This window comes from Podarcis erhardii (assembly GCF_964252035.2).
Source record: "Podarcis erhardii genome assembly, chromosome: 8".
NCBI classification, from domain to species: domain Eukaryota; kingdom Metazoa; phylum Chordata; class Lepidosauria; order Squamata; family Lacertidae; genus Podarcis; species Podarcis erhardii.
Genome location: NC_138499.1, coordinates 22,619,850 through 22,634,741, shown reverse-complemented (window position 1 = coordinate 22,634,741; position 14,892 = coordinate 22,619,850). Strand labels below are relative to the sequence as shown.

Here is a 14,892-nt window from a genome sequence, read left to right as displayed (position 1 = left end):
TTTAGTGGGTCTCATTTCATGCATCCCTAGATAGTGTAAACAGCATTTGATGCAGCTAGAATAACTGGATATTTTTGAGTTTTTTGTTGTAGTTTCTTTTCATGGCACTTGGCTACATCATTTTCTTTCCAAATATTATGATACATAGCTTAACAATAAAATCAACTTTGTTCAATGTGGTATATGAAGTGTTAGGGGAGGGGGAATACCACTGGTGGGGACACATCGTGCTCCTTCTGTGGTAGTTTGTCCACCTTTGGTCCCCACCCTGCACTTGCCTGTGGCTCCTAGAAGCTGTCAGCATAAGACAGTGGCCACACCCAGGAATGGTTTCAACTGGCCAGCCAAACCAGGTGGGAGTAACAAATGGGTCTCTCATCCTTGGTGATTTAGGAGCTTCCTTTGCACGCAAAGACAGGCTCTGGCAGATTGAGCGGATGAGACCAATAGTGGTTCCAACAGTCAGGAAGAGTTTCTGCACATGTTGTAGAGGGAAGTGAGCGGTAGATGGGGCTCATCAACCTGGGAAGGTAGCCCATCTAGGAGAAGTAAAACTCTGTTCCTAAATCCCCGCTGCCTTGTGGAATATCTTCAGGAGAAGAAGAGGCTAAGGAGTAAACGCTGCAGAGAAAATCCAGAGCGGAGCCCCTAAGACAGCTGGTTGTATACTGCCTCCTGGCAACTCCTGCAGCCAAGCTGGTGCCAAACATATTGCATCAGTGAGGCCGAGAGAGGGGTCTTGTTGTCTGGGCAGCCCAGGACCTTCATACACACTGCCCAAGCTTACAACCCAGTGAGGTTCATTATTGGGCCTATAAGTTATTTTATACTTTACTTAACTGGCAGTGGCAGGTGAATGAGAAATAAGGAAAATTAAATATATTTGGGAAGAAATAGGACTGTCTTTTACTACTTGTGTAGAGACTGGAGCATTCTGTAATAGATGATTAAAAAAAAAAGTCAAAATGCTACACATCATATAGCATATAAAATGTACAGAAACAGTGCAGAGGTGGGATACTAGGAAAGAAAAGAATCATATTCTCTGTCTTACATAGAGACTGGATGCATAAATCTGTTCATTTTTAATTTCTGACTTTGCTTATAGGCAGCCTTGAAGCAAATGGTGGAAAATTTGTTAAAACTAATCTAGGAAACACTTTATGTATTTTTAAAACACTCCTAAAATTAAACCACATTTTTCCTTCCTATTTAATTAGCTGTTTGGATTTAACAGAGTTTATGTTAGGGTTTTTAACTTCATGGGAAGAAAATATGGAGGAAATACTTCTTATAGCTTTTAGAAATACTTTAGAAATTAGGAATTTTCACGAATAGCTTGCTGTGATAGATATTTTGGAAAAACTATTTACTGATATCATAGACTTTTGGGATATACTGCTTAGAAGCGATCACAAGTACATAATGGTGAAAATGAAATCTTATGCAAACAGATTCATTTTTTCTGGTTTGCCATAGCATACATTCATCATATATGGTCTCTTTAAGACATTATTTTATTATCTCAATTCTATATTCAGTATATCTGAGCATACTTTTGCTTATATTACATATATGATGGCTTAATTTTATAATATTAGTACATATGAATTTTATGATTATATTATGCAGTATTAGTGACTGTGGTCCGCTTTAAAATGAAATCTCAGTTACTTAGTATGTAATTATTTTAAAATTGTTTTGTTGATAGCTTAATACTGGTGTTTTACCTTGGTTAAAAAATAGAAATATGAGTTGTTTGTGTGTAGCAATGGTTAAAGATGGTGTGCTAACAAAGGATATTGTGTCTGTGACCAAACAGCAAATTTCCAATAGCTAGTAGAAGAATAGCATGTCCAAGGATTGAGATCCAACAGCCTTCTACAGATACAGACAGGTACTTCCAGTAAAAAGTAGCTAGTATAGCCTTGCACTTGTTACTCTTAGGTATTTGTTTGTTTTTATTCCTGTTGCAGTGCAATCAGTAGAGGAAGCCTTAAATGGTCATTAAAATGCACCATTTTCATGCTGCATTTTTGTGTTTTCATTTCTTTGTCACTGACACATTCATTGCTTTAAGTGGCTTCATTGTTTTAGCCCTGGCTGCTGCCATTACTTGTCATGTACTATGGACAGAAAACCAAATACTGTGTCTAACAAAGCAGATAGCACCTGGCCTAGGAAGCAATGAATTGTCTGTGCTCATGCATCATCATGTTTCCTAATTTGCTCATTGTAGCAATATATATAATTTTAAAACTTTCTATGTTAATGGAGTTCCCTTAATTATACATGACTTTGATGTGCAATATTCATTTTCTACTTATTTTTAAAAGTTATGTGAATCTAATCAGCTTAGGATGTACATAAAGATTTTGTTTAGACAAGATTATTGCAGTGTGACACAAATAGATTGTTTTAGCTTGTCAGGTTACATCTTAACTAATGTATTTTAAGTTCTAGTTCTGATATGTCTGGTGGATTTGTAAATTCCAAGTTCATGATGACATTTGGCCTAGTAAAACTATGCAGAAACTAACTGCTGGGTTAAGAAACTCAGCTCTAGTCAGTGTACAGGGAAATAATGTACCGGTACTTGGATCTCTCACAAGTTGACAAAAAATAGAGTGAGGGTTCTTTCCAGTAAAGATTGATGTTGAAGTAATTATTGTTCAAATAGTGGGATGGCAAACACTTGCCTGTAATGCAAAAAGAGTTTGAAAACATCTTGGGTATTACTTTTCATTGTGATTGCACTCTACTTTTATTTTTACATAGCTTTCAGCAATTTAAGAAGCAAATACTAGTTGTGTGACTGAATATCATTAGAATGACTTAAAATTAATCACATGTGCTTGAAAAGCTTAACATGTGACAAGGCAAGGATGCTCCACTGAAAGGTATAAAGAGCTTTATAATTCAGAGAGCTATTCAAGAGCTATAGGTTGGATATTGAACTAGTGTAAAGTGTATTGATTGATAATGTACCCATAAATGACTCAGGAAAAGTTGACTGCATTAGAGAACATAGAATCTATATCTTCACAGATCCTTTTATGAACCCTGCCCTCAAGAGCATTATCTCTTTCATATATGGAGTACCTTAGTAAGATGTGTCTCGCACTTCTTAGACCATCACTTTTAGTGTCCTGTAGATGGAAAAAGAAAGCCTTTGGCTGTGGGGGGGGGGGCGTCTTGCATTACCTTTCCAGTGTTGGAGCTGCTGAAGTGCAATTGCTTTTGGTGCCATGAGAATGACACCAGAAGTCCCAGAATACACAAGAGGAGACTATAGAAGAGCTCCTCCTAGAAACTGCACTGATGTGGAGAGGAACCACAGATTCTCTCCTATGGCCTTGGGGCTTCTGACATTATCTTCTTGATACAAGAAGGGAGAAATTGCAGAAACTCCCACACTGTGGTGGTAAAATGACAAGCGGCCCTTAAGTAAGTTTTACATAAAAGATTTTTTAAGGGGAAACCTCTCCCCCCCCCACTCCATCAAGACCTGTAGTTATAGACTTGACACTTCCTTGCTGCCCCGTAAATATACACCTCTCTGTTAAATGCAGCATTAGCTAAGGTGACCTTTTTTTGTTTATCCTTGACATTAAAGAAGTGAAACAGTGGATGTATTGGCAGATCAAGCTTCCTGTTCAGAAAGTGAATATATAGATCCAGAAGAAAACATGAGGTAATCTTTGTGAGTTTGTTTGAGGCTAGCTGTGATACCTCCCTGATAGTTAGTATCTCCTGCTGATCATGTGTTCCAGTGTACAGTATCTGCTTGTTACGTGCTTTAGATTAAGGCTATTGGAGGATGGTATTATTCTGAACCTGTCTGTGGGGCATTTTTTTAATACCTCATTGAAAGCCTACAACCCTCAAAAATGGTTTTGTGTGATCACATTTCTGCATAACTTTATTTGAAAACTTTTTGTTTTGACTTTTTAGGTATTCTTTCATTATGCTGATATACTAACATATTCCATTTGATGTGATCTATAATTTTCCCTCAGAAGTGCAACTAGTATTCCTGCATAGGTCATATTCAGTAGCAGATAATTTTCATCTGCTTTAAAAGAGAGGAAAAAACCAGCAACTTTCCTTGACTAAAGTTAAGCCTATTGGTTGACACCAGCATCTTTTGAACGGAAAACATTATTCATGAAAATATCAAGATCCTGAAGTCTTTTACTCATATTCAGTTATCCTAATCAAGTGTACTGACATTAATGACAACCTTACTGACTGAGAGTGCAAGTTATGACCTTACTTTTAAAAATATTAACCTGGCTTGCTATTTTTAGTCAAGCCAATGGTTTTTATTTTTAATTCAGAGAGTCTTCACAAAACAGTAAATGACTCATTTTAATGCAGGATATCCTAGTACACAAGCTGCAGATTATGACATTATAACCCATTTAAAATGTTTTCATATACCAAATTATTAATAAAGGGACAAACTCCCTTCATACGTCTTCTATGTTATCAGGAAGCTAACTAAAACAAAGAACGAAAAAGCTGTTAGAAATGTACATAATGTTGCTCATCTCCGAACCCAGTATGATGCGGCATAATGTGTAACTATAGATAAAGGTCAATTGAGCTGCTTTTTGACTAACATTACAGGAATTGGGGACCTAGACTACCATATCAAAGATCCAGATCAACAGAACAGCGTCCTGTGGTAGAGCGGCCCAGCCCCCGCTCTCGATCCACTGAGCGTCCTGACTCAAATCTCATGAGATCGATGCCTTCATTAATGACGGGAAGATCTGCCCCTCCCTCACCTGCCTTATCGAGGTGAAACAGACAACCCAATCAGACTAATCCTGCCCCACTAGCTCACTTTTTATTTTCCCCAAAGCTCAATGGTATTGCCTTTCATCATTGACTGATCACCAGTAGCCGTAGATACTAACCCTACCAACGCCAACACACTATTTATATTCCACAGGGGATATAATGGTGTGGCTGCCATTCTAATTTGTTTACTAACAATGATTAATGACATAAATAATTACATTTGTTTTTGTGATTTCTCATTTATCAGGAATCCTGGGTGATTTCTCACACCATGTGCACCTCATAACTGCCATGTATTTCTCTTACAGAATGAGAAATTGTATGTGGTCATCTGACATCGCTTATGGAATTATCACCATAACATCAAATGAAACTTTTTTTTCTTTCAAAAAACAGTTTCTTAAATTTGATTGTATTAATTGTATGTACGATTTTAACCACTGTTTTCTCTGATTTGCTGTGTGCATGTCTTGCGTTGTTCCTGTCTAAGTAATGTATTTCTGATCAAACAGGATTGAAATAAGTAAACTGTTTTGACAAAAAGTACAGTGGACATAGCATAGAAATGTGTGGAGCTGATTGTGTCCACATAAATTACTTTCTAGCAAAATATTATGATTCTTTGTCTTTTAGTGGTGAATTAGGATGATTAAGAGCAATCATATTACTCCATTTCAGTCACCTAAATGTACATCTGCCTTATTGCTTGCCGTATATTCATAGCTGATTCAATATGTTAACTGAATTCTGAAACCATACGTATCTTTCTGCTGGACTTTAAAATATAGAACATATACATACACACAATTTTATGTGTATCTCTTTCTGTGTGTGTTATTGCATCTGTGTGCATATATATATCTACATACATTTTCATAGACAATTTGCAGATGCAATTCCTTAAGCATTACATGTATCATCCTTTTGTATAATTTTGGCTTTTCCCTCAGATGAACCTTCCTTTTAGCAATAACTGTGCCTTCTAAAATGCATAGGGCCGAGCTGCCACAGCTAACAAAGGTTCAACTTGTACAAAAACCATTCCTCATTTATTTGTTTTTCAGACACCTAGGAACAACTCTATCTCACTGTTAATGGTTTCTTTTGCTGTGTCCTGTAGGTCACATGCTCGTACGGGGTCTGTCCAAACAAGCCCATCAGGTACTCCAGTAGCAGGACGCAGGGGTAGACAATTGCCACAACTCCCACCCAAGGGAACACTGGAGAGAAGTAAGTGAGCTTTTTAAAGTTCAGAGATGTTGTTGCTAAATATAAAAGTAATAGCGTTGAATGGAAACCTTTGCCTCTAAGGTTTTGAACTGGTTTTTGGCAAGAGATGTGTTCTATATTGCCCATTACTTGTTTCAATAGCTTTTAAAGCTCTGTACAGTATTGATTTCTATAATTGTCATCACAACTATAGAATTAATACGTGGATCATGATTCATCCTACCTTCATTGCAATCAAAATATAAGTTAGAACATAACCTGTAAAGTCTTCTAACGATGAACATATAATAAACTGCACCATCCTAAAAGGTTGCAAGTGTTTGTTAATCCCATTCATTTCATAGGAATATCAGCTAATGCAGGACCATAAAATGTGACACAGTGGCCCTATATACGTTCTTTGTAAATAAGGATAATTAAAGCAATCTGGACAAATATAAAGGATGAAATGTGGAGGTACCTCTATGATGCCAGTCCCGAACTGATTAAACACAAGATGGTGGCTCACCATTATGGATGGGCATTTAGTTTATGCTGCATATTATGGTCATATGTTCATTTCTACTCATGTAGTTTCCCCCTTCCCTCCAGAGGCTTGTGGGGAGATGTTTATTGGTGGCTGTTGGAGAAAGAAGAGTGATGGGTGTTTGTATTGCCAGCCAAATGGGTCATGCTGCATCTGCCCACAGAGGTTACTCTTGTGTGAAAAAGGCCCACATTATAAGCAGTTTGCCATCTATGAATGGCTTGACACTACCTCTCAAATATAAAGTTCCTATGCAGTATCAGGCATCTGATCAAAATATGAGGCCTGACTGATGGAGAGACTTGGCTACTAAGCAAATTTTTCTTGAGTGTGATAGACTGTCAGATTCTGGCAACAGCTAATTTTAATTGTTTAGGTCTCACATATGCCTCAATTATGTTTGCTTGAATCATGCTTTCTACCGTTTGAGTCCTGTTCGAAATTTTGGGAGGGAGCATTTTTATGCTTATAGGACATGAAAATAAAATACACTTTCAGCATTTACAATTAGACTTCTCAGATATTCCTACAAAATTATGTTTAATTGCCCAGATGAGCACTCCTTCCACTGCCTCCAAATGAAGATCCGTTTTATGCCTTTTGTATACTTTATGGGGTTTGTGGGTTTTTTTAATCCCATGCTTTGGTTCCCTTTTCTGTTTTACTTTAATTTCCCCCAGACAGTGGAGACAAGGAGAAGGTCTGAACAGAAAGGAGGGTTTGTTTTGTGCTATAAGCCTTTTTATTCCATGGCTTTCTAGGGGGGGGGGGGGACTGCTGCAATTGATGCTACTGAATTGCATAGATTTTACCTTGACTCTAAAATATTTTACATTAGTGAGGCATGTACCAACATCCACTGCACCTTTTATAACTTAGCTTTATATAAATAGCAACAGAGCTATGGCACTATTCAACAGCTTAACTTATTCAACTCTGTTGAATTTAGATACATAACAGTACCCTTTGGAATCAAGGATCATATAGCAGGTTCATAGTTAAATAGAATAACAAATAGTTACAGTGCAATCCTAACCATGTCTACCCAGAAGTAAATCCTATTGAATTTAATAGGGCTTACTCCCAGGTAGGTGGGTTAGGATTGTAGCCGAAGACTGAATTTACACATACACATGCTCATATGTAGGGATAAGCAGTCAAAAACAACCTGACACAGTGGGATGAAGAAAGAAAACAACATAACAGAATTTAAACACATCAGTTTTGATGTAACCTTTTTGGTACCCACAACTGTGTTACGAAGCACTCACTAAATGCACCAGCACCAGTCACAGAGAGTCAATTTTTCCTTGTCATGCGATTTTCCATTTTCTTTGTATATTGGACTTTGAAAATTTAATTTATTGAAATAGTAGACTGTTTGTTCAGAGATCATCATCCCAGTTTGTGTTGTCTTTTGTGTTTTGAAAACAATTGTAACAGTTAAACATTAAGTATCAGATGAAAATATAGATATGTCTGATTGAAGGTAATAAAGTTCATTGTTGTTCAAAATGCAGACTACTTAACAATGGGAAGTAGTCCTGGTACAAAATTACTTTTTGTGAGAACTGTGCCCTGATATCTGGACCATGGTAGAGTCATATTAACTAAATGACATTGTATATATTATATATATACATTCAGCATGTTCCAAAAATCCACTTAGACTTACACAACGTGCTTGAATTATCTCAGTGGAACGGTTTTTACTCTGAACATATGTTGTCTTGTCACAAAAAATCCTTTGAAATATTCCTGTATTTGAAAAGGAGTTTGTCATGTGACATGGAAGTTGCTGCTCAGAAAGAACAAACCCCAAATTAACTTTATCTCATAATACTATGCACATAATATACAATGAACATGCATTAGTTTGCATGTTGTATGTATGTTGTATTTCAGCACCAAGCACATCATTAACACTAAATATGGTTAGTAGTATTTAGCAGTTTTATTGTTGGCCTGGTACCTGCCATTGAATATTACTAAAGTGCTATCCCAGTCCAGGTAGGGGTGTAGCTTGGCCACCAGTCAAAGCTGACAGAAGGCACTCTGCACCACTGAGGCCACTGAATCCATGTAGTAATGGATTCAGTAGCACCCCCAAGCTACGTGCCTGCTCCTTAAGAGGGAGTGTAACACCCTCAAGAACAGGCAGTCTCCCAGCTATCCGGTCTAGGGAACTATCACTGATAGTGCCTCTGTCCTATCTGGATTGAGCTTCAGTTTGTCGGCTCTCATCCAGTCCATTACCGAGGCAAGACATCTAGCACATCCACTGCCATTCCTGTAATGCAAAGGAGAAATAGAGCTGCCCTTTGCCCCTGTCTCTTTCCTGCCAAGGGTCATCATATAAAGTGACCAACGAAGTTTCTGTGCCAAAGTCAGGCCAAAATCCTGATTGAAATGGGTCTAGGAAATCAGTCTCTTTCAAGAGTGCCTGGATCTGTTCAGCAACCACCCACTCGATACTTTGCCCCTCAAAAGAGAGATTGACAACTGGCTGGCAATTACTTAGGTTCTCAGAATCTGGGGATGTTTTCTTAAGAAGCGGTCTTATTTACTGCATAGATGGCTAAATATCTCCAGTGCTGAAATGTCCTTCAGTCTCAATCATCTGAAACTTTTAGGCCAGAGTTCTAACACCATTATTAAAACAATTTTATTAAAAAGTTATATAGATTATGTTTTGTGGGTTTTCTGGATTTTTGCCTTCTCCAGCAGTGTGACTTGGATTTGGAGCAGATAGGTCCAACTAGTGATGAATCAAGTTGAATGAGCCCGTTAGCTTGTGTTTACCAAACCAATCCCCTCTGTTTTTGCAGTTCTGGGAAGCCACTGAAAATGAGAGCTTTACTGAGTCTCTGCTGGGCCACCAGAACTTTGATAATTGTCAGAACTTGACCTGATCTGGAGCTATTCCTCCCTAAGTATTTCTGTGACACTTTGTTATCTAGTTTGCACGGATTGATCTGTAGTTGGTGGGTGACTTAGATGGTTGACTGTTGTGCCTTTAGAATCAAAAATTTTACTGCAAGTATCAGAATGATATTATCTAAATGTATAGTGCAGTCATACTTGAAACACTGTGTACAGTTCTGTTCACCCCATCTCAAAAAGAATGTTATAGAGCTGCAAAATATGAAGAAAAGGGGCACCAAAATAGTGTTTGAGCATCTTCTCTACAAGGAAAGGTTATACTGTTTTTGACTTTTTAATTGAGAAAAATGTGATGAGGGGCATCATCAAGGAGTTAACATGGGATGTATGGGATGAAGATGGCTAGTGGGGGAGAGGAGACTCTCTGAGCAACAGCGTCCTTACAGTTGACCTTCCAAAGCTTTAGTAATACGTTCTCCTATACCCAGTATCTTGCCCAGTACTGTATAGACTGGAAAAAACATTCTAACACCATCCCAAAAAAACAGTGACATTCTAAAGGAATATAAAAAGAGAAGAGAGTATAGCAAATGGAAGGCTGCTCATGCAGTAGGACTTAACCTTCTCCACACTGCTACTCCTGAAAAACCTCTTTCCTTTCATAAGGTTTATCCCCAGCTCATATTATATTATGCACCATTCCAGAACGTTCCCCAACTCTCGAGGGAAATTTTTCACACAACTCTGAATCCAACTCTGTTGCTTTGGAAATTCGAGAAATATGGACCTATTTCTAATTTCCTAGTGGGTAGGATATTAGAAGGTTTTCTGTTGCCCCCACCAGCACTGTCCATATTCAACAATGTGATTTAATCAGGCTTTGTGCTTGTGAGGCTTATTGTTGGTGGATGAGGAGGATGAGCTGCAATGGAAGGCTAAGAGGAGGGGCAATGAAGAGATCAAAATGGTCCTATAGACATCTGGTGCCTGAGGTCTAGAGACAGCCCTGATACTTCCCTTTAAAAGGTAAAGGGGCCCTGACCGTTAAGTCCAGTCATGGACGACTCTGGGGTCGCGGTGCTCATCTCACTTTACTGGATGAGGGAGACGGCGTTTGTCTGCAGACAGCTGTGGCCAGCATGACTAAGCCTCTTCTGGCGAACCAGAGCAGCACAGGGAAACGCCGTTTATCTTCCCACCGGAGCGGTACCTATTTATCTACTTGCATTTTGACGTTCTTTCAAACTGCTAGGTTGGCAGAAGCAGGGACCGAGCAACAGGAGCTCACCCTGTCTTGGGGATTCGAACCGCCAACCTTTTCATCAGCAAGCCCTGCGCTCTGTGGTTTAGACCACAGCGCCACCTGCGTCCCATGATACTTCCCTTACCTGCACATAAATAACTGTTTTGATTGTGGACCCTGTAATTCATTATTATTTACCTTTGTTGATATAATTGTTGGGTTACACTGATTTAAGAAGATTTTAGTAGAACAAGTGTGAAGCTCTGTGTGTTATTATTATTGCAAATGATACATGAGGATTGTGTTTGCTTCTGTGTATTAACACTTGGGTGGTTTGGGAAGAACACTGTGTCATCTCTTATGTAATTACTAATTTTCACTCTCTGTTTTTATTGTCATAAAGATTGTGAGGAAAAACATCATACACCTGTTAGTGGGAGGAAAGGCAAGTTCATGCCATAACTACTAGATTGTGTTTGTGTAGAGCTATATTACTTGTAGTTTATGTTGCATGTTGTCTATTAGCTTAGTTAACAGTGCATTAATATTTAGTTATTGTCATACACTGATCTTCTGTCGCCTTTGACTGGACGTAACCATCTAGGGGTCCTTTACCTTTTACCTTTACCTTCTATTATTGGGAATAACATTAACAGTTTTCTTATTGCACCTATTGCAAAACTTATCCCACATTGCAACTGGGAATGGTTGTTGGGCCCAGCACAACTGTTGGGGAAGAAGGGAACCGTATCTGGAACCTCATGCATGCTGCAAGGTGCTTTACACTCTTTGCAACGACACAGACAGCAGAGACTGTGGGTGAGGCTGAGAGCTTCATTGCTGGGTCCTCAGGGGGCAGAGCTTCTGGGGCAAACCAAAGTGCAGATTTTGAAAGTCTGGCAGACCTGCCCAGCTTCCACCATCACAGCTTCCAGCCAATCTTCCCACCTACCCTCTACTTGTATTTATTGTAATCGCGATTCCATTTTCCAGATTTTTACACTGTTTAAAATGAGTGCATTCCTATGGACAATTTGTTGGCTGCTGGATTCAGGACGTGGTGGGGGGGATGGGGTGGAAATTTTACCCACAGGCAGACTGATCATTTCCTGTGGGCTTTTGCTTACCTCACAGCAATTGTCAAAACTTTCCTACAGCGGAAGAAGCATTTGGCTGGATCCTTAGGAGGGAGGGACAGAGGAAGGGCACCTGGCCGCAGCCCAATGGTGGATCCCCCTAAGGGACCTTGGAGGGTGGAGATTTCTGTCCAGAAGCCCAGCTCAGGTCTGACAGGCCATTGCGCCCCCCCCCACCAGTGGCCAGAGGAGGTTCGGCAGAAGTAGTTCACACTGTGGTGAACCCCAGCAGTGTTCAACCTCAGCTGCTAAAATACAGCTCATTAACAAGCAGTCAGGCTGGTTGGTCTCATGGATACATGCCCAATGCCTACCCTAAACCTCTTGCATTGTAATCAATGAAGTTACAGCCTAATTGAATCCAGCGTAATTGTGTGTGTGTTGTCATTTGCTGCCTGCTTCTGCACCCTCCACAGCTACAATGTACATGGGCCTGCCGTGTACACTATGTAAGACTGAAAGGACAATATGCAACAGCAGCTAGAATATTTTGACTGCGATCCTGTATGCTGTTAAGCTGTTTAAATCTTCTGGGACAGATGGGATTTAAGCAGCCTGTCTGCAAGATTACAGTCTTGAAATGCACTTGAAGCTGAGAAGGCCAAGAGAAATTAAGTGAACTCAAGCCTGGTATATGTGTATGATCTTCCTTGCCATGGATTCAGTGATCCCTGTAGGGTCCTGTTTTACACTACCCACTCTTAGTGCAAGCTTTGTTGGAATAATTTGGGATGAAAGGAGAGAAACAGGGTTCTGATGAGCCCTTTCGGCATCACTCCAGCAATGGGAGCTGCACCCACATTAGGAAAGAGCACCCATTACAAGTTTAGTCTAATTGCTTCATGGTCCTGAGAATCAATCTTTCAACTTTTGCCTATTTCCATGCTTATAGTGTTTAGAAGGGAGGTATCTGAAAAGCTGCAAAACTCAAGTATATTTTGCTGGTCTCTCTCTCTCTCTCTCTCTCTCTCTCTCTCTGTATGAGCGCATTGTTACAAGAATATAAACACAGGTGCAAATCTATTATGCTATCTATACAGAAGAAAGCAATGTTGAATTTTCCTCGTTGAGTTTATTTAAAGTGTGCAAGCAAAATAAAACCTAGTTAATCTAATCAAAACAATAAATGCAAATTATAGTGTTAAGGAATTAATGTGCCAAATCATTTATTTATTTGGCTTTTTTGCTTACAATATTTATATGTTGCCTTTCTGCCAATGCACTCACAGCTGCTTACAGTTTAAAACAGTGATGGCCAAACCTGGCCCTCCAGCTGTTTTTGGACTACAACAACTGCCATCATCCCTAGCTAACAGAACCAGTGGTCAGGGATGATGGGAATTGTAGTCCCAAAACAGCTGGAGGGCCAAGTTTGGCCATCACTGGTTTAAAATAATGGCAAACACTCTAATGGATAAAAGTACAAAATGGAAAAAGAGATAGGAAGAAAAGAGGAAAGTAAATTGTATGGGTACAAACACACTAATGGAGCAAATCCAGTGCCCCTGCCAGTGTGTTTCCACTACCCCACCTTGTTCTTTGCCCCTCCCCCTCTATCATCTGATAAGTAGCTGCAGGAGGTCAGTTAAGCATCTCTGCAGTACCATGCCATACACTAATGTTTCTTTCAGCTTGGAAGAGAAGAGAGGCAGATGAAAGAGATGAGGAAACTTATGTCTTGTTTTGTTTTCAAAAGAGTTGGGTTGCCTAACAATCATTATAGCATCAGACCTTCCTTCTTGTTGGCACTTCTGTTCATGAAGTCCTAAATTTAAGAGGTAGTTTACACATAGGGAAGTTTATTCCTGCTTCACTGCTATCCAGGTATCACAGTTTATCTGCAAGTACAGTATGTGCAATCCAGTGCACATTTACTTTGTGTAAATCTATTGAATTGGATGGGATTTTCTTCTGAGTAGTATAGCACTTTGGGACACTAAAACGTCTGAGAACCGGGTGCTGGACTAGATGGGCCACTGGCCTGATCCAGAAAGCTATTTTTGTGTTCTTATGTCCTTACAAAAGATTAAACCAATTTTTGGTGAATGGGTATATCAAGACTGTAAGCCAAGCAGTTAAATAGATCCTTCATGTTCAGAGCCAGTAAATCTCTGAGCCACAGACAGTGGTGACACGCAGCGGGAAGGCTATAATCTTCATGACTTCTTGTGAGCTTCCAGAGTCTTCTGAGTAGCCACTTTTGAAAACTTTGATCTGATCTAACAAGGCAGTTTGTAATTTGTTAGCTGGCAGTAAAACCAGCAAGGAATTCCAAAATGTGCATTATATTATATATTATATTTTCTACCTATTTTGGGACATACTGGTTAGTTTGAACTGGGAATGGGGGGAGAACACCATTATAAATAACTAATCCTGGAATCCTAACACATTTATCTGGGAATAAGCCCCACAATGGGACTTACTTATGGGTAAATATGCATAGGCTTTTGCTATAAGCAAGCCTAAATAATTAAGCCAAATATAAATGAGCCTACTGCTACTAAGTCAACATTTCTGTTACTGAAATAATTTTTATGTCCCCCATTTTTACCCCTGACTATACCCCTTCCTCTGTTGCCTCCCTTATGTCAAATTTTAGATCGTAAGATCCTTCGTGCAGGGGCCTAACAATAAAGAGTCATGTAAATTAATAGCACTAAAATAAACATACAAATAAAACTGCTGTTTTTAAAAATTTTATTGGCTATATATTATATTAGGTTTTTTTTGTAGTAGGAGGCTCTAAACCTAAACATACTTTAATCCTTGTAAAATACTACATGGTCAATGAAGAAAAAACAGAACCTAGTTTTGGCCCTACCAGTGATTGTACTTTAGAGTGAACTTCATCAAATGATGTTAGGTATCTTACAGAAGTTAATTAATGTTTCTGACAAGCTCTGATTTCTTTTGGTTTACGCTAGAAGTTACATGGGAAGACCAGCAGAAAAAGGTGAATGGTACAATAACTGATGACAAATCATTGCCGAGAAAGAAACATCATACTCAGCCAGGTTTGTCAGGGTTTGGAAAACCACCTGAAAGCATGAGACTATAAAATT

The 14,892-nt window shown here is 39.1% G+C and overlaps 1 protein-coding gene across 24 annotated transcripts in view; it reads left to right on the top strand.

The window, feature by feature from the left end:
- Positions 1–14,892, top strand: part of RIMS2 (regulating synaptic membrane exocytosis 2) — a 370,897-nt gene that overhangs the window by 244,858 nt on the left and 111,147 nt on the right. For 14 of the 24 annotated variants that reach the window (XM_081873943.1, XM_081873939.1, XM_081873944.1 and 11 more), the window contains 2 exons: positions 4,633–4,806; positions 5,930–6,039. In XM_081873943.1, the coding sequence (XP_081730069.1) occupies positions 4,633–4,806; positions 5,930–6,039 (284 nt within the window). Of the gene's footprint in view, positions 1–1,822; positions 1,898–3,616; positions 3,695–4,632; positions 4,807–5,929; positions 6,040–11,094; positions 11,137–14,754; positions 14,845–14,892 lie in introns of all 24 variants that reach the window. The other 10 variants (XM_081873920.1, XM_081873931.1, XM_081873938.1 and 7 more) reach the window with 5 other exon arrangements.